This window comes from Schistocerca gregaria, chromosome 1 (genome assembly GCF_023897955.1).
Source record: "Schistocerca gregaria isolate iqSchGreg1 chromosome 1, iqSchGreg1.2, whole genome shotgun sequence".
NCBI lineage: Eukaryota > Metazoa > Arthropoda > Insecta > Orthoptera > Acrididae > Schistocerca > Schistocerca gregaria.
In genome coordinates this window covers 863,402,767-863,427,427 of record NC_064920.1, presented here as the reverse complement: position 1 = coordinate 863,427,427, position 24,661 = coordinate 863,402,767, and the positions used below count along the sequence as shown (strand labels likewise).

The window sequence follows — 24,661 nt, the reverse complement described above, 5'->3', positions numbered from 1 at the left end:
TCCTTACAAGCTGAATGTCGGGAAATGTTCTCGGAACTTAAAAATAAAGGGATTATGGTTACCTGTACTGTACAGATAATCTAATTTAGAGTACTCTTCTTCACAACTGCTCTCGCACCATCCTGTGCGTAATCATACTAATAGATGTGAAACAAAAGACCCCAGTTTGCACATTGTGATTCATGCATTTAGGCAGCTAGATAACAGAGAAAGCCAATGAGAAAACTAGTCATACTTCTCTGTTGACAAAACACGGCATTTATTGAGATACTAAAGCCGTCACTAGTGTATTAAAATATGTGTACGCTTTACTGCTGCATTTCCTCCGGTGAAATGGCTGACAAACATAAAGTGTTGATTCTGGATATTGGTCGATGAATCTCTTCCCAAGATCGATTCGCCGGGCGGAGTGGCCAGCGGTTCTAGGCCCTATAGTTTGGAACCGCGCCACCACTACGGTCGCAGGTTCGAATCCTGCCTCAGGCATGTATGTGTGTGATGTCCTTAAGTTGGTTAGGTTTAAGTAGTTCTAAGTTCTAGGGGACTGATGACCTCAGAAGTCAAGTCCCATAGTGCTCAGAGCCATTTGAACCAAGATCGATTCAGTGATACCATGAAAAAAATTAATCGACTGATGTTTTCAGTATTGTAGACCGCAACACTAGGTGTAACAAATGCACCTCGTGTCATTTGAAGGACCGTATTCTATGGTGATTATGTAATGAGAGATTAAGTCTGGACTACATGAAATGTTTTCCAGTTGCGAATATGGACAACCATAAGCAGTGTAATGGAATGAAGGCAATGAAATTTATGATGGACCGGGGCTCGAACCCGGATTACCCGCTTATCACGAGCGGTCGTCTTACCCAACCATGAATTAACAACCTATGCTAGTACTTCAAAAATAAATAAATATATATATTTGTGAACTGATAAGCAGAGCGAGTGAATACAAACTGCCTCTCTGCATTGCCTTTTTTGACTTTGAAAAGGCATTTGACTCCGTTAGCTGTCCTCCAAGCTCTGAATGATCAAGGAGTGGAAGTAGCATACATTGAAGTGCGCAGGAAAATCTACGAGAATTCTTCAGCCTATGTTAACATCGGCGAATCAACTCAAGAATTCCGCATCATGAGGGGTGTCAAGCAAGGCGATCCCATCTCCCCAAAACTGTTGTCTGCTGTATTGGAAATGGCTATGTCAAAGCTGAGCTGGGAAGGTAAGGGAATTGGAATTAATTGAAGAAGGCTTACCAACTTGAGATTTGCTGATGATATTGCCTTACTGGTCAAAGACTTCGCAGAGATCCGAAACTTAGTTACAGATGTTGCATCGGAATGTCAGCTGGTTGGATTGAACATGAACCTTTCCAAAACAAAAGTAAAGTCCAACAAATGAGTCCCAGCTGGAGATGTGAAAGTCAAGGACAGTCTACTAGAAGAGGTCAGTGAATGTCTACCTTGGCCAGATTATAAATATGAAGGAAGACATAAGGCCAGAAATCTATCGACGCATCAAGCTTGGCTGGCAAGCATTTGGGAAGAATTCAACAGTATTCGGATCAAAAATGCCAGTAAATCTGAAGAAAGCAGTATTTGACCAATGCATTCTTCCTGTGATGACGTATGACTGACAGAGGTGGACACTGAACTCATTTGCAAATAGGGAAACTTAGGACAGCACGGAGAGACATTGAGAGATCAATGCTGGGCTATACAAGAAAGGATAGGAAAAGGGAAGATTAAATCCGGTCTGTGACGAAGGTTAATGACATCTTAGAGAGAGTAGGTTCCTTGAAATGGCAGTGGGCTGGCCACGTCGCAAGAAAAAAAGACAAGAGATGGACGAAGCTAGTACTGGAGTGGAGTCAGAGAGAGCACCGGAGGCGTAGGGGAAGACCACCAGATAAATGGGACAAAGACATCAAGAATGTCGCTGGTGACACCTGGCAGAGAACTGCCCAAGACCGTCCCACTTGGAGAAGACTTCTGAAAGCCTACCTGAATCCACGAATCGAAGAGGCCACATCATTTAATGATTGAATTGGCTGAGATATATATATCACAAGGGACACATTCTAACTTAAATTCGCTTTCCCGGTGTTGGCGGATAAATGAGATACTGCAGTGCTTGGGTTGCTCGGAAGTAAGAAGCAATGTGCAACCGAAAACAGAAAAACAGTTTCATTCAGTATGTGAGTGGATTCAGTCAGCCATAGTGCAATTATTGTTCTGTCCTTTTATTCAGGATAATATCTGGAAGTATTTCCTTCCGGCTTGGTTCACAGACGCATGTCCAAAGATAAATGATCAGCGATACTAAATTTATTTTCACATTTAAAAAATACGGAATTAATTGTAGAATTTGAACAGAACTCAGTTGGTGAAAGGGCGATACAGTTATCAGTTCATTTGCATCAGTCTTGGTACAGAACACGTGAGAAAATACTGACCTTACGCCTTATCACAGAAGAAAGATTAAGGAAAGGCAAACCTATGTTTCTAGCATTTGTAGACTTAGAGACAGCTTTTAACAATGTTGACTGGAATACTCTCTTTCAAATTCTAAAGGTGGCAGGGATAAAATACAGGCAGCGAAATGCTATTTACTATTTGTACAGAAACCAGATGGCAGTTATAAGAGTCGAGGGACACGAAAGGGAAGTAGTGGTGGGGAAGGGAGTGAGACAGGGCTGTAGCCTCTCCCCAATGTTATTACATCTGTATATTGAGCAAGCAGTAAAGGAAACAAAAGAAAAATTCGGAGTAGGTATTAAAATCCATGGAGAAGAAATAAAAACTTTGAGGTTCGCCGATGACATTTTAATTGTCAGAGACAGCAAAGGACTTGGAAGAGCAGTTGAACGGAATGGACAGTGTCTTGAAAGGAGGATATAAGGTGAACATCAACAAAAGAAAAACGAGGATAATGTAATGTAGTCAAATTAAATCGGGTTACGCTGAGGGAATTAGATTAGGAAATGAGACACTTACAGTAGTAAAGGAGTATTGCTATTTGGGGAGCAAAATAACTGATGATGGTAGAAGTAGAGAGGATATAAAACGTAGACTGGCAATGGAAAGGAAAGCGTTTCTGAAGAAGAGAAATTTGTTAACATCGAGTATAGATTTAAATGTCAGGAAGTCATTTCTGAAAGTATTTGTTTGGAGTGTAGCCATGTACGGAAGTGAAACGTGGGCGATAAGTAGTTTAGACAAGAAGAGAACAGAAGCTTTCGAGATGTGGCGCTACAGAAGAATGCTGAAGATTAGATGGTTGGATCACATAACTAATGACGAAGTGTTGAATATAATTGGGGGAGAAGAGGAGTTTGTGGCAGAACTTGACAAAAAGAAGGGACCGGTTAGTAGGACATGTTCTGGGGCATCAAGCGATCACAAATTTTGCATTGGAGGGCAGCGTTAAGGGTAAAAATCGTAGAGGGAGACAAGGAGGTGAATACAGTAAGCAGATTGAGATGCATGTAGGTTGCATTAAGTACTGGGAGATGATGAAGCTTGCATAGGATAGAGTAGTATGGAGAGCTGCATTAAACCAGTCTCAGGACTGAAGACCACAACAACAAGATTGGTACAGAAATTGCACAGTCGGCAGTCAGGTATTGAACTTGACTCTTTCGGTGTCGCAAGGTCTCACGTTAGCTTAATTTTGCGATTTCTACTTTCTCTCTTGATGCTCTCTGTAAGTCTGGGCTACGCATGAATGAATTTTCAGTGGGAAAAATGTCGAGTACCTAAAATTATGAAATGAATTACTAGGCTCTCTGCCTTTTTCAAAAGCAACAAGAAGCTCAAGGTTGGCATGAGAGCCGGTAGAGCGGTGGGCGTGTCCCGTCCAGACCGCACGGGATCTGCCGAGGTCGGTCAGTATGCCGGCTCCGTGTTATACGCTCCAAAAAGAAATATCTCCCCTCTGTTCTTATTTTTCCTGCTGCAATGAACTTACCCAGAGAGAGGAGCAACTACAATAAAAACGGGCACCTTGAAATCCTTATATAATTTGTAGTAGTCTTAAACCTGGTTCTCCTTGTTACGATATTATCATCAATACGTTCTGCGTATTCCCAGGCAAAATGCTGCTGTAACTCGGAATGAAAGAAGTGGTAGCTTGTCAGAACAGTTACTAAACCTGGAAGTATTAGTAACATAAATGTGAGCAGTACGCGTTATTAGGCAAGCATTGCCCACAGCTCGGTAATGTGTTAATGTACCTATTAAAATACCGTGCACGAGGTAGTAATCCAGTGTAAAAGCAATGAAATTAGGAACTACACTAGATGTTTGGGGTAATAGAATCATTGCGGAGACTTAAGAGACTAAATGGTAAAAGCAACAGTGGTGTAATAGATGTAGAGTATGATGTCATATGTAAAAGAGAGAAGTGTATAGCAGTGAATAGAACTACTGTTCTCATGAACGATACGAAACTTACGCCAAACTACATCCATGCTTCGTAACATATTACAGCTGTATGTCGGACAGGGATTTGAATCCGAAGCGTTGCCATTAAAGGCAATACTCATACACACTCACGAATCCACGAATGACGAACAAACCACTCCAAAAGGAATGTTTTATGATTTAACTTAACATTCAGATCCCATATTTGCTGAAAGATTTTGGGGAAATTGTCTCTTTCATTTCCTAATACTTCATGTACGGCACGTGGAAGTCGTACGTTGCGGAGCTACTTTCAACATCGTTCTCCAGAGATTTCTGTAATAACATTATACAGACTAGTTCACTGTGAAAATGGAGCAAGTGTTTAAAACTAGCAGCAAATGATGAATAATGAAATACCGTTTCACTGATCCGCTAACAGCTTTACTTATCGTTCTACTAACTTGTGTACAGCGTCTGTTTTACCTGGCATTGTTTCGAGTTTGCTACACCAAACCACTTTCAGGCTTTGTAAGGTATTGCATCTGTTTGCCCAACAGATACTCGAAACAGTATAGCGGCAATACATTAACACAATTTAATCTCTCATCGACTGTATTTGATCGGAAAGAGGGACATGACGTAAAGTTAGTAATCTTCAGACTGCAGTCCATTATCGTAGTACCAACGCCAAACTGCAGAATGCTAACGTGAGAGAATATGAACTCTTGGTTACCCACCCATCAGTTGGGGATGGAAAGCTCCAGGATTCCACGTTCTTCCTGTAGAGTAGAATGGAGTTGGACATGCGCCGGTGCCTGGATTCTTCCTCTTTTGACCTTCACCATTATTGATTACACTAGACCTGCAGTCGTCAGTCACGCTCCTACCTTTGAGAAGCAACACTCATATTTTGTGAAAGAAAGGCGCAATAAATGTGCAACGAAAGTATTTCAGATTAAGTATTCCAGCCTGCGCCTTGTCTCTTAGCAGGTAATGTCATTAGACTTCAATTTTCCACAGAAAATTCTGTTGTTTCCTATAACTTAGGTAGATGATACCGTTCTTCAAACAGCTGCATTGAATCTGCACAGATTTCATGGTATCTAAATGTACGTATACTACCACAAGCCACTGTACTTGCCTGGACGATTTTATTGTTCTTCTTTCCTACTCCACTTCCCGAAAGGAAAACTGAATACGTATATGCCTATGTTCGTATCCTAGTCTGTCTCATCCTCTTCTCGTCATCTTTATGCAGATTATACGTTGGTGGCTGCATAATGGTCTTCGTCCAGCAGAAGCGCTCTAAATAATCGCAACAGGCTTTCCCGAGAAGTGCATAGTCTTCCTTCCCGTGACTCCAGGTCAAGTTCCCCTATCATTTTTCCTACAGTTTTGTATTGCCTATACTGATACATTAAAATCTTAAAAGCGTCTATCTGAATTACATGGATCTCTGTTGCCATGCTAATTTGATATACTATAGACGCCAAACGCTGGGACATTACTCTTACATTCATGGGATTCGCGCCTAGTATGCTATTACCTTTGCATACACACCGCATTTTCCCAGAAACTTTCCGTCAAATCTGTCTTCGATGTGTCTTTCTTGATAATGCCTTCACGTGATAGCCTCAGTTCGTACCACTGTTTTAACGTTATTCTGATTATACAGTGTGACGAGCTCATATGTTCACCAGTAATCTTTTAATAAGAAAATGTCTGTTTCTTCCTGCTTGTTATATGAACTGGTGTGCGAAACTTAAGCACCAAATTAACTTTAGCATGCTGTTACTTCCTACTAACATAGCTCAATGAGACTTGGCGCATACATGGAAAGGACTGTTGCTGTAATGTACAGAAGGCGACTAATAGAACAACTCAATGAGAGGAACAGAAATGACCCTTTTATTCAAAGACATTCACTACACTGAAGTGACCGCGAAAGATATATTATCTCTTCAATGATGATTTATTATAAGGGAAAAGGTCTGTTGGGAGTTGAAGGCACTCGTGACGGAAGGACATTTGGAGATGCTACATTGGACATCAGAAAATGCCTTTCCATGGGGCAACTGCACGTCCAGAACTGGTACGTGGACCGCCAACCTCCGTCAGGAGAATGAGCCTTAAGAATTATTATGATTACAAAAGACAGTATATGGTTGATTATAGAGATCATAATCATCAGCGACGGCAGTGCATGTTCTGCAGGGTGCTTCCGTACTGGCCTTAACGTTGGTAGGGAGTTCTGGTTGGGCGTTCCATTCCTCCACCAGCGCGGCTGGCTACTCCCGGATGGTCGTTTGTGCATGTGGACTTGCAACAATGTCTCCCAACGCTTCCCGCATTTGCTCCTTGGGTGCTCTCGAGAATGTCTGTATTTGAGTCGTGTCCCTGCTATTAAAACATCTCTGACAGAAGAGACACCACTCGTTATGATGCAGTTGATGCATACATTTATATGAAATGCTGCACAGACAAACAGCGGAAAGGGATGCTTGGGAAACTGCGACTTCCAGCCGCTCAGGGCGTTGTGTTAATGCAGTTGTGACAGTCCAAAATTTGTGGCGGACCGGGACTCGAACCCAGATTTACCGCTTCTCAAGAGCGGTTGCCTCAACCGCTTCGGCCATCCGGTCACGGACCGACTAACTTCCAACTTATCTCAAGCTGCAATGCAGCGTCGCCCGTCCTTTAACCCCCTACTTGCAAACTGTTGATTCCCGTAAGAGTTCGGACGATATAACGCACGCACACAAACAAACGTTGAGGAGTTGTCACGCTCTTACAGAAATGAAAATATTTGAGATGTGTTTCAGTGCGGTTCCACTAATATCGTCTGAAATCGTACGGTGATCAATAATTTACGAGTTGTTGGTTAACAGACGTGAGATCCTGGGTTCCAGCGTGAGATACGCTGGATGTCAGGCACGTGTCCGGATGTCCGAAGCGGTTAAGGCAACAGCTAATGAGAAGCGGTAAATCTGAGTTAACATTACCACAATGCCCTGTGCGGCTGTACGTCACGATTCCACTCACCTCACCTCATCCCATTCCTTCCATTTTCTTTCTTTCTTCGTTGTCTATTTCATAAAAATGTTGAGAATGTGGTTGTCTTACTGACACGGACCGTTTTGCGTGACCGGCAGCTGGACGGCGGCGTGTCGGTGACACTGCCGTGGGGTGCGCGGCTGGCCAACTGCTCCGCGCGCTGCCTGGCCACCGTGAACCGCACTCTGGCGTGCCGCGAGCGAATGGAGAAGCGCGACCTGGACGTCAGGCTCACCTTCTGGCTGTACCTCAGCATCCGAGTTTTCATCGGCATCATCGGCGGCACTGCTTTCGCCATGTTCGAGGGCGCCGTCATCGCCATCTTGCGCGAGCAGAAGGCTGACTACGGCCTACAGCGCATCTACGCCACCATCGGCGGCATGATCAGCTCGCCGCTCTCTGGGGCCCTCATTGACTACTTCAGCAAGGGCAAGCCCTACACAGACTTCAGGTGAGTCTCTCTCTCTCTCTCTCTCTCTCTCTCTCTCTCTCTCTCTCTCTCTCTCTCTCTCTCTATCGTGTGTGTGTGTGTGGGGGGGGGGGGGGGGGGAGAGGAGGGAGGGAGGGTTTGAAAAGCTTTTAAAGGTGTTGTCGTGTGAGTTGAGGTGAGAGATAACTGCTAAGTAAAAAATGGATGTTGCGCATTCTCCGCCTTGAGATTAGCCAATCAGGCCGCTGCGCGCGCAAATTCAAGCGGCTCGCCAGAGACGTTGTCGCCAAACGTCGTCTCCGTTGGTTTCCTAAAACCGACCAAGAGAGTGATACAAAAATTAGACTTGAGACAATAGTAAGGATCGAATCCGCTTGAATTTGCGTGCGCAACGGCCTCATTGGCTCAATTTAGGTTCGTGTCCCACTGCTGTCCGGGACGTCCCAGACACGTCTTCGATGGTCATCGGGCCTGAATTCGAAGCGTGATTCATCACTGAAGACAATTCTACTCCATTCAATGAAAGTCCAGGCCGAAGGCGTCCCGTACAGCGGTGGAATACCATCCTGACTGTAGCCTGCCGTATGGCCCGACAACCAGGAGTGGTGGTGGTCTGGGATCCCGTTTCTTGTCATACTAGGGCCCCTTTGGTTGTCACCCGCAGCGCCCTTCATGGCAAGCCATCCTGAGCTTACATTTCAGCAAAATAATTCCCATCCGCAACACGGCGAGAGTTTCTACTTTCATGTTAGTGCTTGCCAAATCGTACTTTAGCCAGCAAGGTCATCGTATATCTCCCCAATTGAGAACGTCTGGACCATTATCGGTCCTCCATCCATCTCGAGATTTCGCCGATCTCCATCAATCAATGTCAAGGAGAATAACCCCTTGTATAAGGGCCAGAGCTGGACCAACTCGTTACTGACTTGCTCCATTTGTGAAGCTCTTCCGCTTGAATAAATTATCCGATTTTTCTGAAACTGTCATTAGTTTGCCTGTACATGTACATTATATTTACAGATTTCCGTCCCCTTTCTACTTTCATGTTCGTGCTTGCCAAATCGTACTTTAGCCAGCAAGGTCATCGTATCTCTCCCCAATTGAGAACGTCTGGACCATTATCGGTCCTCCATCCATCTCGAGATTTCGCCGATCTCCATCAATCAATGTCAAGGAGAATAACCCCTTGTATAAGGGCCAGAGCTGGACCAACTCGTTACTGAGTTGCTCCATCTGTGAAGCTCTTCCGCTTGAATAAATTATCCGATTTTTCTGAAACTGTCGTCATTAGTTTGCCTGTCATGTACATTATATTTACAGATTTCCGTCCCCTTCGCTTTCTTTTTCCTTAGAGTGTATTTATATTTGTCATGTTCCATCAAACATCCATGCACTTCTTCAAAAGCCCTTGAAAGACGAGTTAAAAATGGATAGGTATGGAATAAGTGTCCTGATACATTATAAACTAAAAACTAACAACTTGATCACGTCTAGTATCGAAATACAGCGGGATAAGAAACAGCCGGTACGAAAGAAAAAATGAAGCATCAGTCCCTTCCCAGGAATATGGGGCTGTGGCTTTACTGCAGTACGTGAATGAATGTAGTATATTGATAAAAAAAGTTTCAATGCGATTCCTGTTACACAGCTATTGTTTCCCGCCCCTAATTTGCTACTGTCTTTATTATTTCTTTGTAATGAAACGTGATGGGGTGTACCGATAGAAATGTTTCGGTGTAAGAAAGAACAAAAGAGAAGAAAAAGGGACTTGAATCCACTAGGGGCGGTCTTGTATGTAGCCTTAGCTACTTGCGCTGCTTCTCGTATAGCATTCAACAGGCTCGCAGAAGTTTAAATCACGATTTTTCTTAAACTCTTAAAAATCTCACAGATTCAAAGCAGCTTTTGTTTCATCTAAGTAGGTACTGCTATCGTGTGAAATACGATAGAAACTGCTGATCTGTTGTGTTCATGCACAACCTATAAGAAAATAATAGTGTAATTACTGTTCCGTACTCTTCACGCCATAAACAAAAATAAAAATTTGTTGAGTTTCCTGCTGTCAGAAAGAAATATATTAAACAGATTTTTGTAAAGCACGGATATTTTATAGTTGCAATTCCAGTTTTACACAGGGCAGAGTTGAGCTTTACGAAAACTACGGTTTCGTAGCTTTGGTATAATACAGAAGTGCCGCAGTAAATGAAAGATTGCCGGTAGTATTGCTACAATTGGAAGGGAAAGAAATATAAATGAATGTGTAAGAGAGGAACTTCGAGCCAACGACCGCTATTTCGTTTATTGTTTGTTTCTGGTTGCTGATTTTTGCACTTAATTTGAACATTCATCATTCAGTGTTAGATGATTGTGTGTTTTATATCCTTGCAGAATATAAACTGCATTTTATAAGTAATAAAAATTTGTTGTGTAACTTCTGCACTCTTACGTAACAAAGGCATTACCATTGACGCAAGTAGAGTTTACATGCACAAATATAAAAAAGTGTATAATTATTATAGTTATTTTTTACTCAATAGAACGTTCATCATGATTAAAGGAAACCGTTTCCCGTTACTGCCGATAAATTCGACGTGCAAGTCGCCGAAGTGGCGTCACGTCGAAAGACTTGCACCCGGCGAACGGTCTACCCGACGGGAGGCCCTAGTCACACGACATTTACTTTACCGATATATGCGAAAGTTGTTTCTGAACAACAGAAACATGCTGTGTTCAAGCTCGGCGAGGTGTTGAAGCGATATTGTACTTGTTTATCCGAGAAAATAGCGTTTTCTAGCGCTGTATGATAAATGTATATTCTTTATATTTTTGCTACATCATCCTGTGTTTCACGTTTGCAAATAAACAATTTTCAAATAAAACATTTTTAATTTTGCTATAAATAGTGTTCATTTTTAAATAACAAAGGAGGATAACTGCCCAGAACGAAAATGTTCAGTTACACTGCCGTTTCATATATTCTCACTGTTTCTAGACGGTTCATTGCGTCTGGTTTCTATGGAATCTAGTAAGACACAGTTCACGTACGTGAACAGAGCTGTCGGTACGAGGTAAAGCCCGATAGGTGTGTAATGTTCAGGTAACACGTGTACGATCATAAACTGAGCAAGGCTTGTAGGAAAGCTGCCGCAGTCTACGTCAGTCTCCAAACTGCAGTGGCGGTGTTTGTGGTCGGCAGGCCCGCCTTCTACCTGTACGCGGCGCTGAAGATCGCCAGCGGTCTGCTCATCCTGACGATCAGCCTGGAGTTCAAGACGCCCGCCAAGAACGTCGTCACCGACGTGCTCACCGTCCTCAAGAACATCGAGCTGCTGGCGCTGCTCTGCGTCATCTTCGTGCTCGGTGAGTCTCCACACTCCCAGCGCCACACGCTTCACTTTCTCGTACGCCAGTAGTGGCTCACTCTTGGCAGTCTTGTCTTTCGATAAGCCAGTGGACTTTCTGTTGTATGGTATTCTCTATTTAAATTAAATAGAGAATACCGGACAACAGAAAGTTCAGGAGGAGCGTTCACAATGACTAACACCTCAATGTATTAGCTATAATTGGTTGTAAGGAATATGGGAGTAAAACGTCTCGTCGACGATTTCCTAGTTACTACATGTAGAACACAAGCTCAGATGGGGAAGGAAATCGGTCCTATTAGCGGAAAAAACCTAAATCTGGATATTTGAACCGCTATCGTTCCTAGCGAAAAAGCTTGTGTCGTACCATTGCAACAACCACTAGGTGTAATTTATTCGACCTTTTCTGTCTCTGCGACTGAAGATTGCGGGGGGACTAAAATTAATTCCTGCACTCTTAGTGATACGTAGCTCTTCAAATTTTAAGTATATTTCCCCTTGCATCCTCCTCCTAATGCCTACAGGTTGTCAAATTTTTCCCTGCAGCTCCACACGCGATGCTATGACAATAGCGCTCTTCTTGGTTCAAATGGCTCTAAGCACTATGGGAATTAACATCTGAGATCATCAGTCCCTTGGTTTAGAACTACTTAAACCTAACTAACCTGAGGACACCACGCACATCCATGCCCGAGACAGGATTCGAACCTGCGACAGTAGCAGCAGCACGGTTTCGGACTGAAGAGCCTAGAACCGCTCGTCCACAGCGGCCGGCGTGCTCTTCTTTGTGCATGCTCTTAGATCCTCTTACTTCACCCTCGTTATGACTCCAGTAAATTCAATATACTTGCCTGTATAAATAATACACGAACTTCATCCGCCGGCCCCTGTGGCCGAGCGGTTCGAGGTGCTTCACTCTGGAACTGCGTGATCGCTGCAGTCGCAGGTTCGAATCCTGCCTCGGGCATGGATGTGCGTGGTGTCCTTAGGTTAGTTAGGTTTAAGTAGTTTTAAGTTCTAGGGGACTGATGGCCTCAGATGATCCCAGAGCCATTTGAACTCCATTCTCTCGATAATTGTCGATAATACGAAATCGTGCCATTACAGTGCACTTCGCGTGACGCTACCCTCACTCCCTTAAAATACACTGTATATTCACGTTGTGACCGCCGGCCAATAGCCTGAAAAATCGCCTTTTACATCGTGAGACATGCAGGAAGAAATGTGCCGTCAGGGATGAAGAGCCATGGCGACTCCATTGCTGTGGTCTGCTGCCCTAGGCTTCTCGGTTGAGAATCCATAACGCGAACAGTCCGATCCAGGTGGTCCCACATATTCTCGGTTGGTTTATATCCGATGAGTTTGGTAGCCAGGGGAATACAGTAAAATCGTGCAGGTGCTCTTCGAACCACTCATACACTACGAGCTGTGTGACACCTTACATTGTCCTGCTGGTAAGTGCCATCGTTTCGATGAAAAACAAATCGCATTTGTGGGGGTACAATGGGCCCCAAGGCTAGATGCATACTTGTTGGTCCGACTTGCCTTCCAGTATGACGATATCACCAAGGGAATGCCACAAAACATACCTCAGACCATAGCGTTTCTTTCTCCGCTCTGGGCCCTTCAGACGATTGTTGCAGGGTATTAACTTTCAGATGTGTGACGACGCACACGCAGACGGCTCTCTGTCGGATGCAGTATAAAGCTGCTTCCACCATTGGTCCGAAAGCCAGTGACATGCAATTTTGGACGCCTAACAAATCGCTCCGTTTTTGCATTACAACAATGACAACGTACCCTCCATTGTTAGTTCTTCTAATTGTCGTCTGACAGTTGACGACGAACATGGTCACATTAATGTGACTGGACTGAGTATTTCTGTTACCCCAGTCAGCAAAGTCCTTAATCTGTTAATAATCTACTTCCTTTTCTTTGAGTTGCCAGCCGCTATGGCCGACCGTTTCTAGGCGCTTCAGTCCGGAACCGCGCTGCTACTACAGTCGCAGGTTCGAATCCTGCCTCGGGCATAGATGTGTGTGATGTCCTTAGGTTAGTTAGGTTTGATTAGTTCTAAGTTTAGGGGACAGATGACCTCAGATGTTAAGTCCCATAATGCTTAGAGCCACTTTCTTCGGGTTGTGTTCAGAGCTTTAAAGTGTCTCACTTTCTGAGATACTAGCTGGTGTCGTACTAGCAGGAAATGTCTCAATAAATATTCTAAAAGATCACTGTCATCTAACAAATGTCTGAAACTACAAAAAAAGTAATTCAAATTTAAATCTTAATCTAAATATGTGTAATGTAAATTACTAGTCGGAGGAAAAATAAGTCGACATTTAACAATGTCATTCTGCCCCGTTGTCATAACTGTAAACATAACGAATTGCAGCTTCAGTAAGCATCTCTGTCATTCTGGTCGTTGCCTTTATTCGGTTTCTCCTACTCACCTTGGAAAACGTAAGCTGCACTCAGTTCTCTTAATTAACATCCTACACCGTCAAGGTGTTCTATAAATACTTCAGTGGCGGGAAATAAGTCTCTCATTGCAGATATACACTCCTGGAAATGGATAAAAGAATACATTGACACCGGTGTGTCAGACCCACCATACTTGCTCCGGACACAGCGAGAGGGCTGTACAAGCAATGAACACACGCACGGCGCAGCAGACACACCAGGAACCGCGGTGTTGGCCGTCGAATGGCGCTAGCTGCGCAGCATTTGTGCACCGCCGCCGTCAGTGTCAGCCAGCTTGCCGTGGCATACGGAGCTCTATCGCAGTCTTTAACACTGGTAGCATGCCGCGACAGCGTGGACGTGAACCGTATGTGCAGTTGACGGACTTTGAGCGAGGGCGTATAGTGGGCATGCGGGAGGCCGGGTGGACGTACCGCCGAATTGCTCAACACGTGGGGCGTGAGGTCTCCACAGTACATCGATGTTGTCGCCAGTGGTCGGCGGAAGGTGCACGTGCCCGTCGACCTGGGACCGGACCGCAGCGACGCACGGATGCACGCCAAGACCGTAGGATCCTACGCAGTGCCGTAGGGGACCGCACCGCCACTTCCCAGCAAATTAGGGACACTGTTGCTCCTGGGGTATCGGCGAGGACCATTCGCAACCGTCTCCATGAAGCTGGGCTACGGTCCCGCACACCGTTAGGCCGTCTTCCGCTCACGCCCCAACATCGTGCAGCCCGCCTCCTGTGGTGTCGCGACAGGCGTGAATGGAGGGACGAATGGAGACGTGTCGTCTTCAGCGATGAGAGTCGCTTCTGCCTTGGTGCCAATGATGGTCGTATGCGTGTTTGGCGCCGTGTAGGTGAGCGCCACAATCAGGACTGCATACGACCGAGGCACACAAGGCCAACACCCGGCATCAAGGTGTGGGGAGCGATCTCCTACACTGGCCGTACACCTCTGGTGATCGTCGAGGGGACACTGAATAGTGCACGGTACATCCAAACCGTCATCGAACCCATCGTTCTACCATTCCTAGACCGGCAAGGGAACTTGCTGTTCCAACAGGACAATGCACGTCCGCATGTATCCCGTGCCACCCAAGGTGCTCCAGAAGGTGTAAGTCAACTACCCTGGCCAGCAAGAGCTCCGGATCTGTCCCCCATTGAGCATGTTTGGGACTGGATGAAGCGTCGTCTCACGCGGTCTGCACGTCCAGCACGAACGCTGGTCCAACTGAGGCGCCAGGTGGAAATGGCATGGCAAGCCGTTCCACAGGACTACATCCAGCATCTCTACGATCGTCTCCATGGGAGAATAGCAGCCTGCATTGCTGTGAAAGGTGGATATACATTGTACTAGTGCAGACATTGTGCATGCTCTGTTGCCTGTGTCTATGTGCCTGTGGTTCTGTCAGTGTGATCATGTGATGTATCTGACCCCAGGAATGTGTCAAAGTTTCCCCTTCCTGGGACAATGAATTCACTGTGTTCTTATTTCAATTTCCAGGAGTGTAGATAATTTCCGTGAAGCGGATTCGGGATTAGGCTTGCAGAAACTCAACTTCAGTTATAGCAGTAAACTGTAACATACAGTTTCCGTTGGTCCTGTTAAGAAACACGACTATTGGAACATGGTAGGTAATATGAATAAACTGCAGTTTATTGCTGAAATATTCGTGATTGCTGTGCATTCTGATGATGAAATCTCCCACTTGATTAAAATCGCGTGCTGGTATCGAGGCTCGAATGTGGACGACGGTCTTATTTACGGAACTGAAGCCTGCTATGCGTTATCCAGATTTACGATTTCTTGGATGAGACAAACTATTTTTGATTCATTGTTTCCCAGAACCTTGCCTTCCTCGGTCAGTCGTGTAGAATACTATTGTTAGTCGATGCCTTTCGGCTTCATTAGTGTAGCTTCAATCTCTTCCAAACTCCATACTGGTCCAGCTACATTCCTTGTGGAAACAGAGCCCGACTTATGACACCCTAGTAATTTCGCATGAAATTTTATTTCAGCGCTCTCTCCGCTGCAGATAGAAAGATTAGTTCTAGGATGGACTCAAGTCACTTTTCAGTGTGTGTTCTCACGAGTGTGCTAATCGAGTACGGTATGCAAGAAAGGCAGAAGCAGCGTAAAACGCTAGAACGAAGTACCGACAAAATGTAACTTCGAAATGGAAGAAATCATTGCTCGCGAATGAAAGTTTCAATTTGTTCAGATGTTTCAGTCTTAGCCTCCCTTCTACACTAAGCTGCAGCATGTAGTAGTATCTTCAGACCGCTAAGAGCTGTCTGGAACAACCAGGGTGGTGACGGAATCGTTCATATAATGTGACCATTCAAATTTTCACACTTCAGCCTGTCTCTAATGACCTCATCGTAGATGGAATGTTAAACCTTCATCATTGTTTCTTCCTACCTTTCGGAGGAGCTGGCTCAAAACCCCGCTTGGCCATGCAGGTTTAATTTCCCAGAATTTGCTCATGCACCATTAGGCGAGTTCTGGGATGGTTCTTGTTGTGTCCGTTGTGTCCATGTATAATTAGACTGACTCGTCTCTAGCGACATGATCGTGACAGGAGCTGTGAAACTTCTTTTCCGCTGGAATGAGTCAAGAAGATCCTGTCGGTTGACGCATAGGAGCGTCACGAGACAGCGGAAGTGAGAAAGCGACTTGCCAGTATAGTGACATAACCTCCCGCCTCTCCCCCCCCCTACCCCCCCGCCTCCCCCCGGCCCCCGTTTGTAACAGGCTATGCAAAAAGTGACCGTGATCGCGTGAAATTTTCATAGCAATAATTTCCGAAATGAATATCTGATGAATGGGGAAAATGTACAAGAAGTTATGTTCACAAATAACTTTCTCTAGTCTGCTTACTTGAGTTTTAAGTAGTGTATGTAAAACACTGTAATGACACAGTGAAGGCGAAACGAAAGAAGGGGTACCACTAAATTCGGAATAACCTGTAGCAAAATAAAATGAGTTTGAGGAATAGAAAGGTTGTGAGTTCAGCTGGATAATATCTCGAAATTAGTTCACTGAATGCGAATACCTTGTCATCAGCTGTGTCACTGTTCGTCATCGAATCAATAGTGGAAACAGCAATAATTACGTATTTCTTAAAGTAAACGTGTGCCAATAGAAGGTGGAAAATTGTTAGCAATTATTTTTAACTGTTAATGAAATCAAAATTATTGGGAATGGTAAGCAAACTATCATGATTGAAGTTTTTGACTGGCAAGAAACACTGCTACGGAAATAATACGTAGTCTCGCAGTAGCGATTCACCGAAACTGTCAATCTTAAATAATTAAGAAGTCATTTCAATGAATTAAAAACACTTAACGTCAGCGCAGTTGTATCGCCGGAACACGAGCCGCTCAAACCAACATGAAATACGTCTGCGATAGAACCCATGAAATAAAACGTGCAGAATTTATATTACTTTCGTTTGAATCTTAATTTGTCAGTATAACTTCTATAAATTTTTACTTTATTGTTAATTCAGTTAAATTGTTATAATGAACATTGCCTTTGATTATTATGGAACATTATAGTTAACTCACTGAAATGTCATTACTGATCAGTTTCAATTAAGAAGAAAATAAGACTGACAGTACTGATATTTTCGGTATTTTAATCATTAATAACACGACCATACTCGGTTTGTGTTAGAAAGAAAGATACAAGTGATGGAAACAATGAGGTAGGTGAGTGATGAGATCAGAGCTACAGTTTTAACGTATAAGAACTATTATTGATAAGCTCATTCTAAGTGACTGGATGCGCCACACAGTATTTCCAATTTGAATAAATGTGGCAGTCTCAAAGTTCGTTTGAGACCTTGAGAGGACGGCGTCAACTTCTGTGACAATGCTTCTTCCACTCCTTTCATTACGATCACACTCTGATTAGCGACTACCAGTTATGGGGCAGGATCTTGATATTACTGGTGTCTTATACGTCTGCCTAGAAGTGTCACGGCCGTTGTGTCGTACTTACGAATTTGGCCTCACATGAACCTAACTATTAACTCTGTATACAACACGCGCGTCTACGCGACTACGTATCAAACATTGAAGAGCCGCACACATTCTGTCACACAGCAGGGCCGCGACAAACGATACAAAATGAATACTAACCGCTTTGCTGCTCTACTAGGTAATTTATTTAACGACAGGTTTCGTAACCTAGAAGCCACGCCATACGATGGAATATGGTGAATTATGACATTATAGTTGCAACATGGACGGGAGCGGAAATTCTTTATTTATAAATAAATGACGCAATTAGCGGATTCATATTCAGGAAACGTTCGGCCCCGTCCATGCTGCAACTTTTTCACGATTAACCGTATTTAATCTGATGATAGGGTTTTAGATTCCAAAACCGGTGGTTAAATAAATTATTTATAAGAGCGGCTAAGCGATTATTATTCGCGATGTGTACTTCAGGCTGCGGTTGTCCGTCATAGAAGACAGTGTTATACAAAATGTGCCTAACGTCTTCTATCGGTTCCTTTGGCGTTACCCCTGTGTAATCATAACGTACGTTACAAAGATAATTTAATTTTTTTTAGAATGTTTGCGTCAGTTACATAAACTCACAGGCCACAACTCAAATAATCAGATAATAACTCTTTTTCGAACAGGCCTCGGAGGCACCAAATGTTTCCCACTGCTGTGTTACCCTCAGCCCAAAGGCTTCATCGTATGTTGATATGAAAGGGCGTGGGTTCAGGACACCTCTCTCCCGTTGTCAGTTTTCGTGACCCACAGCCGCTACTTCTCAGTCACAAGGCCCGGGTGTACCCCGCTTATAGATTATGTATGGACAACCCTGATGGCCACCCATCAAACTGCTAGCTGACGGCCCTTTACTCGAATCATCTGCCGGGAGCCGGTGCAACCACCTCGGCAAGGGCTTCGGCATAATCAAATAACGCGAGGGGCGTCCAGTAAGTAATAAAACACGTTTCTTCTCGGCTAATTTCAGTTGAAAAACTGCGGTATTTGGTGTGGGACACCGTGGTACAGACGCGCTTCAGCCTCTGTGGTTTCATGAAGTTCCGATAGATGGCGGCGCTGTACATAGCCTTCAAAAGTGCTTCTGAGTCCCAAGCAGAGAGACGTCACTGAGTTTCTTCTAGCGGAAAATCAGAGCATCGCATATATTCGAAGGCACTCGCTGAATGTCTACGGAGACCTGGAAGTGAAGAAAAACGTGGGGAGTTGTACGAGGCGTGAGTCATCGTCGCAACAAAATCGCGCAAACCTGTCCGCTCGCACGCGTGCCGGCCAGACGCACACAGCTGTGACTCCTAAATGTCGGAACGTGCGGACACTCTTACTCGAGCTGATCTACGGATCGCAACCAACCACCTCTCTGCTCGATTTGACTCGTCCAGCAGTTGGGGTACTCGAAGGTGTCCTCCCGCTGGGTTCCTAGTCGTCTAACAGAAGACCTTAACGACCAACCTTCCGATTTTCATCTGTTCGGCCCAATGAAGGATGCAATTGGTGGGAAATAGTAGGTGGATGATGGGGATGTTATTGAGGCGTTGCACTATTATTGATAGCCCCCCCCCCTCGTATTTACAATGCAGACAGTGCACCTGTGTTGAATTGTTCACGTCGTGACGTGTCCTTGTGGTGGTGTTGCAGGCACGGCGTGGGGCTACATCGAGAGCTTCCTGTTCTGGCTGCTGCAGGACCTGGGCGGCTCCCGCTCGCTGATGGGCGTCACCATCACCGTGGCCGGGCTGGCCGGCATCCCGCTGCTCGTGCTCTCGGGGCCCATCATCGAATCCATCGGGCACGCAAACGTGCTCTTCATCGGATTCGTCTTCTACGCCATCAGGCTCTTCGGTTAGTGCCGTGCGGCTCGCGGTCAAGCTGAATGCACAACACGGGAGCTCAAGGAATACCTAGTTGTCTGCGACGAAAGCGGAATAGCGACTGCATCCAAAAATGTACATGTGCATCCTTACGATCTGAAAAAAATCTTAGGGGGCGATAAAAAATCATCCGAGATGTGAGAAAAATCATCTTCTTAATTAGGACGATGTATCTTGTAATGACACTTCAGAGCTCCGGAAAAGTACACGCATATAATGCTCCCGAATGTTTTAAACAAAACATTCTACGAATGCAAATGAGAAAGAAGTTTAGGTTAGTTCTCCTTTCCGTAGAATCTTTTTTTTTTGTTAAGTCACGCAAGAAACGGAAAAAATTCACAATCTATGACAATTATATGTACTGGGAGTACACTATTACTTCAACCAAAATTGAAGTCACGAACTTTTCAAATGCATAATTATTTTTTAAAACGGAAAAAGTAGTAAAATATTGTAAACATCGCAAAGGAGGTGCTTTTAAGAAGCCAATCTCGTCGTAATTGAAGCTGCTGTGAAAAACACAAAATTGTTTATGTTATAACGAACGGGAAATATTTTGAATGTGGATGTGAAGGAATCAAATAACCCAATTAGCTTTGCCTCGGCCCTTTCCCTTAACTTTCAGAGCATTGCCTCATTTTTTATGAGGCTATTATAGAGAAATATTAACGCTTTTTATTTCACTTGTCTCCGCTATTGGTGATCAATGGAATCTCGTTAGTAAAGTCTTCTAGATTTTAAAGTAAAAACATTAAAATGAACAGTGACAGTACAGAATGTCACTTATGGACTCTGATGGTACCTTGTTCAAAACTTCCTTTTGATCTCCTCACTTGTTCATGAAATATTAGGGGTGACCACGTTACATCATTGTGTACTAGCCTTATCAAGCTGTGTTGTCCGGAAAGAACACTTTATTACACTTAGTCGCAAGTTCCAACACAAATTTTGCGATTCAGTTTCGTATTGTGGAACAAGGTGAAATGCTAACGTGCTACAGTGTTCGACGTTTTTCTTCATATCGTATTGCTTATGCAATCTAAGTTTCTGTTTATATTGTCACTTGCAGAACTGAAAGGAAAGTAAACAAAGAGCATAAAATAAATGTCGGATAGATGGAAAAGCTTATTGTCTACTGATCATCCCAAGGACAGACAACCACCTATTACATACTCTACCTGTGTGGGTTGCTACTGGAAGAATAGTGTTCAACGAAGGATATCGTCACGCGATCTAGTGATTACTAACCAACCAGCGCAAGCAGTTGCCTTGTCGGCAAATCTCGGGGAAGAAAAGTCTTCCGAAGGAAGCTAACACCGGATTCAGGAACACCACATAACTGTGCGTTAGCAATACCTAATGTAGGAGCCGTTATAACGTTTTATATTCTGGTCTTAAACTGCAAGGACTTTCCGTGCGCTAAACTGCTTGCAGATATTGGACAGACGAATCTAGGCAGTCTAGTATCGTTTCATTTGTTATGGCTTAGTTCCTCTTTGCAGTCAATTATATGAAACATTGTCACATCACTGACTGAATCGACGTCAATATATCCCAAGGGAAGTTATCACATGAATTGGACACTGAATAAATGTTGGTATTAGTACAGTCAACGCAGTAAGACAAAGTACTCTCTCACATTGGAGCAGTACTTTCGTTAATTGTTCAAAGACCTTTGCCCGAAGTTGAATGAAATGATAGTTTTGGTAGAGTTGTTCTACAACCATTTTCCAGCCGTTGCATTTCTCTGAGCTATAGAAAGCAGAAAGCAGTTTTCTGTTCACTTGGAAGACTATTGTTTAGCTTATTCATGGCAAACGTGATTCGTGTGTGAACGATGGTGATTAACAGATTTCGTAAAGTTTCAGTGATTGTCCTTAAGGAATGTTCTCTGTCCAGTCACCTTAAACAGACCACCTGTCAAACGCCTGAATAAGCATCTTTCGCAGCAAGAAGAGCTGCAGGAAGTGCAGGAAGAGTGCCATTAAGGTTCTGCAACTTACCGACAAGGATGTGGAGTCATGTTGGCTCCAGTGCCGTGGCGGGATACGCTGGTTTATCGGTTGAGACTCCATGACGCAAACAGCGCGATCAAGGTGGTCCCGTAGATTCTCGACTGGATTCGAATGCGGGGAGTTGGATGGCCAGGGGAGCACGATCAACTCAGCCTGGTGCTCCTCGAACCAAGCACATACATTGCGAGCTGTGCGACAGGTTGCATTGTCCTACTGGTAGGTACCATCGTACCAAGGAAAAGCAGACGACGTGTAAGGGTGGACAAGGTCATCGTGGATAGATGCATACTTGTTATGGATCCACTGTGTCTTCCAGAATGACGAGATCACCCAGTGAACGCCACGAAAACATTCCTCAGACCACAAAGCTCCCTACTCCGGCATGGACGTTACCGATGATTGATGCAGGGAGTTTGCTTTCACACGTTTCAGGCCAAAGATCATGTGTCCGAAGGAGCATAAAATAAGACTCATCTGAAAGAAACACCGTTCAGTTCAGTGGACGTAAAGTTGCGGTAATGGCGTGCACATCCAGTCTTCAGAACCTTGCCTTCCTCGGTCAGTCGTGTAGAATACTATTGTTAGTCGATGCCTTTCGGCTTCATTAGTATAGCTTCAGTCTCTTCCAGACTCCATACCGGTCCAGCTACATTCCTTGTGCAAACAGATCCCGACTTATGACACCCTAGTAATTTCGCAAGAAATTTTATTTCAACGCTCACTCCGCTGCAGATAGAAAGATTAGTTCTAGGATGGACTCAACACACTTTTCAGTGTGTGTTCTCACAAGTGTGCTAATCGAGTACGGTATGCGAGAAAGGCAGAAGCAGCGTAGAACGCTAGAACGAAGTACCGACAAAATGTAACTTCGAGTTGGAAGAAATAACTGCTCGCGAATGAAAGTTTCAATTTGTTCAGATGACTCACTCCTAGTCTCCCTTCTACACTAAGCTGCAGCATGTAGTAGTATCTTCAGACCGCTAAGAGCTGTCTCGAACAACCAGGGTGGTGACGGAATCGTTCATATAGTGGGGCCATTGAAATTTTCACACTTCAGCCTGTCTCTAATGACCTCATCGTTGATAGAATGTTAAACCTTCATCATTGTTTCTTCCTACCTTTTGGAGGAGCTGGCTCAAAATCACGCGTGGCCATGCGGGTTTAATTTCCCAGAATTTGCTCATGCACCATTAGGCGAGTTGTGGGATGGTTCTTGTTGTGTCCATGTATAATTAGAGTGACTGGTCTCTAGCGACATGATCGTGATTAGAGATGTGAAACTTCTTTTCCGCTGGAATGAGTCAAGATCATCGCTGGTGAACAGCAGTGAGCATAGGTGAAATAATGAGAAGCCTATTACGGTGGCCCGTACGCAGCAACGTTTGCCGAACGGTCGTTGAGGAGACGTTGTTGGTAGCCCCTTGGTTCACCTGAGTGGTCAGTTCCTCAACAGTTGAACGCCCGTTCATCTGAACACACCTCCACAACCAGCGTTCACTCCCTGTCATTTATGGCCCGTTGTGCACAAGTTGTCTCGGCTCCTCTCTTAGAAAGCAAGATTTTGCCACGCACTGTATACTTTAACCGCGCCGGCACGCGAAGAGTTTACAAAGTTAGCCGTTTCGGAAGTGTTTGCACCAATGGCCCGAAAGTCAGTGATGATGCTCCTTTGGACATCAGGTGAATCTCTGTCTCCATATTACAACAGTTGCACTGTTTGCCCCCCCCCCCCCCCCCCTTGCTCTCCCCGTCCTCCCTCGTACGCTTTATATAAACTCCACTGCTGGTGTTGCCATCTACCGTGAGTGACTTGTTATTGCACGTTGACGTCGTCACATTACTGTGACTGACCTTGTGGTACCATAGCATGTTCTTCTGGGCTTTTCAGCATAATACTCCTATGTGCATGCATGATAAACATGACCACGTTGAAAATATATAACTTCCAGTGAGATGACTTCATGGCTGTCAATTGGAATTACGAAACGCCATCCTAAACGTGATTCACGTTGATTAAATCCTGTCTGTATTTTAGGGCTCTACAGATATGCCTATGCTTCGAGTGATTGGCTGGAAACATTCGTCATACGAGTTACTCTGCTGTGAAAGACATGGCACAGCTATTTATAAACGAAAACACAATAGAAACTACCTTAGCATGTAATGTTCAAGCAGTTTGCAAGTGTACGTTATTGAGACTGGCCCGGGTAGAAAAATTAAATCACGAGCAATTTAATCCGTTATTGTGTGAACAAAAATTCAGTTCAGAACCGAGGGAACCAGGAAAAGGATGGCTGCATCAGTACATTTGGAACCTTACGGTGATCAACTAGTTACCATCTGCGGCAAATTTGCATGACGAGTAATTGTCTGAAACATAGTAAGTAGTGTAAGAAATTTGAGCAAAGATCTAATTTGCATTATAAATTTTTACTATTACTGTTAATAACCCTTTCTGTTGCACTGGAAGCTACTTTTCACACGACTCCCGTTTATTTGGCATAGCATGATTTCCGAAATAATTGTGACAAGAAACAGGACAGCTTTCATCTGCTACCATTCTGCAATCTGACTTAAAGGAATTTTTTGGGCTTGTCCGCCTGCATATCTGGGTGGTAACGTGCTAGCCTCCCACGCAAGCGGGCCCGGGATTGATTCCCGGCCGGGCTCGAGATTTTCTCCGCTCGACGACTGGGTGTTGTGTTGTCTTCATCTTTTTATCCTCTTCACCTGAATGCAAGTCACCCAATGTGCCGTAGTCTGAAATAAGACTTTGCGGATGGGGCCTCCAGGGCAACGATGCCATACTCAGTTCCTTTTTTTCTTTTTTTTGTGAAGATTGGGCGAGTTTTGCTTGTTACCTTCAGTTGTTAATGTTTTATAACGAAACATGAGCGTCTAGCCACAAAGAATTCGGAAAAAACACAAATGGTTAGCCGTCTACTATGTCACACAAGCTTGCTTTGGGCGTGATGACTTCAGCCAACGTGAGTGCAAAGTTATTTTCTTCATACGCTGCCATATAAG

General features: G+C 44.3%; 1 protein-coding gene across 2 annotated transcripts in view; it reads left to right on the top strand.

Annotated features, from left to right (window-relative positions):
- The window catches only part of LOC126272925 (uncharacterized), a 331,098-nt gene that overhangs the window by 293,437 nt on the left and 13,000 nt on the right, over positions 1–24,661 (top strand). For both annotated transcript variants that reach the window (XM_049976217.1, XM_049976226.1), the window contains exons 6-8: positions 7,559–7,911; positions 11,087–11,250; positions 19,387–19,590. In XM_049976217.1, the coding sequence (XP_049832174.1) occupies positions 7,559–7,911; positions 11,087–11,250; positions 19,387–19,590 (721 nt within the window). The remainder of the gene's footprint in view (positions 1–7,558; positions 7,912–11,086; positions 11,251–19,386; positions 19,591–24,661) is intronic.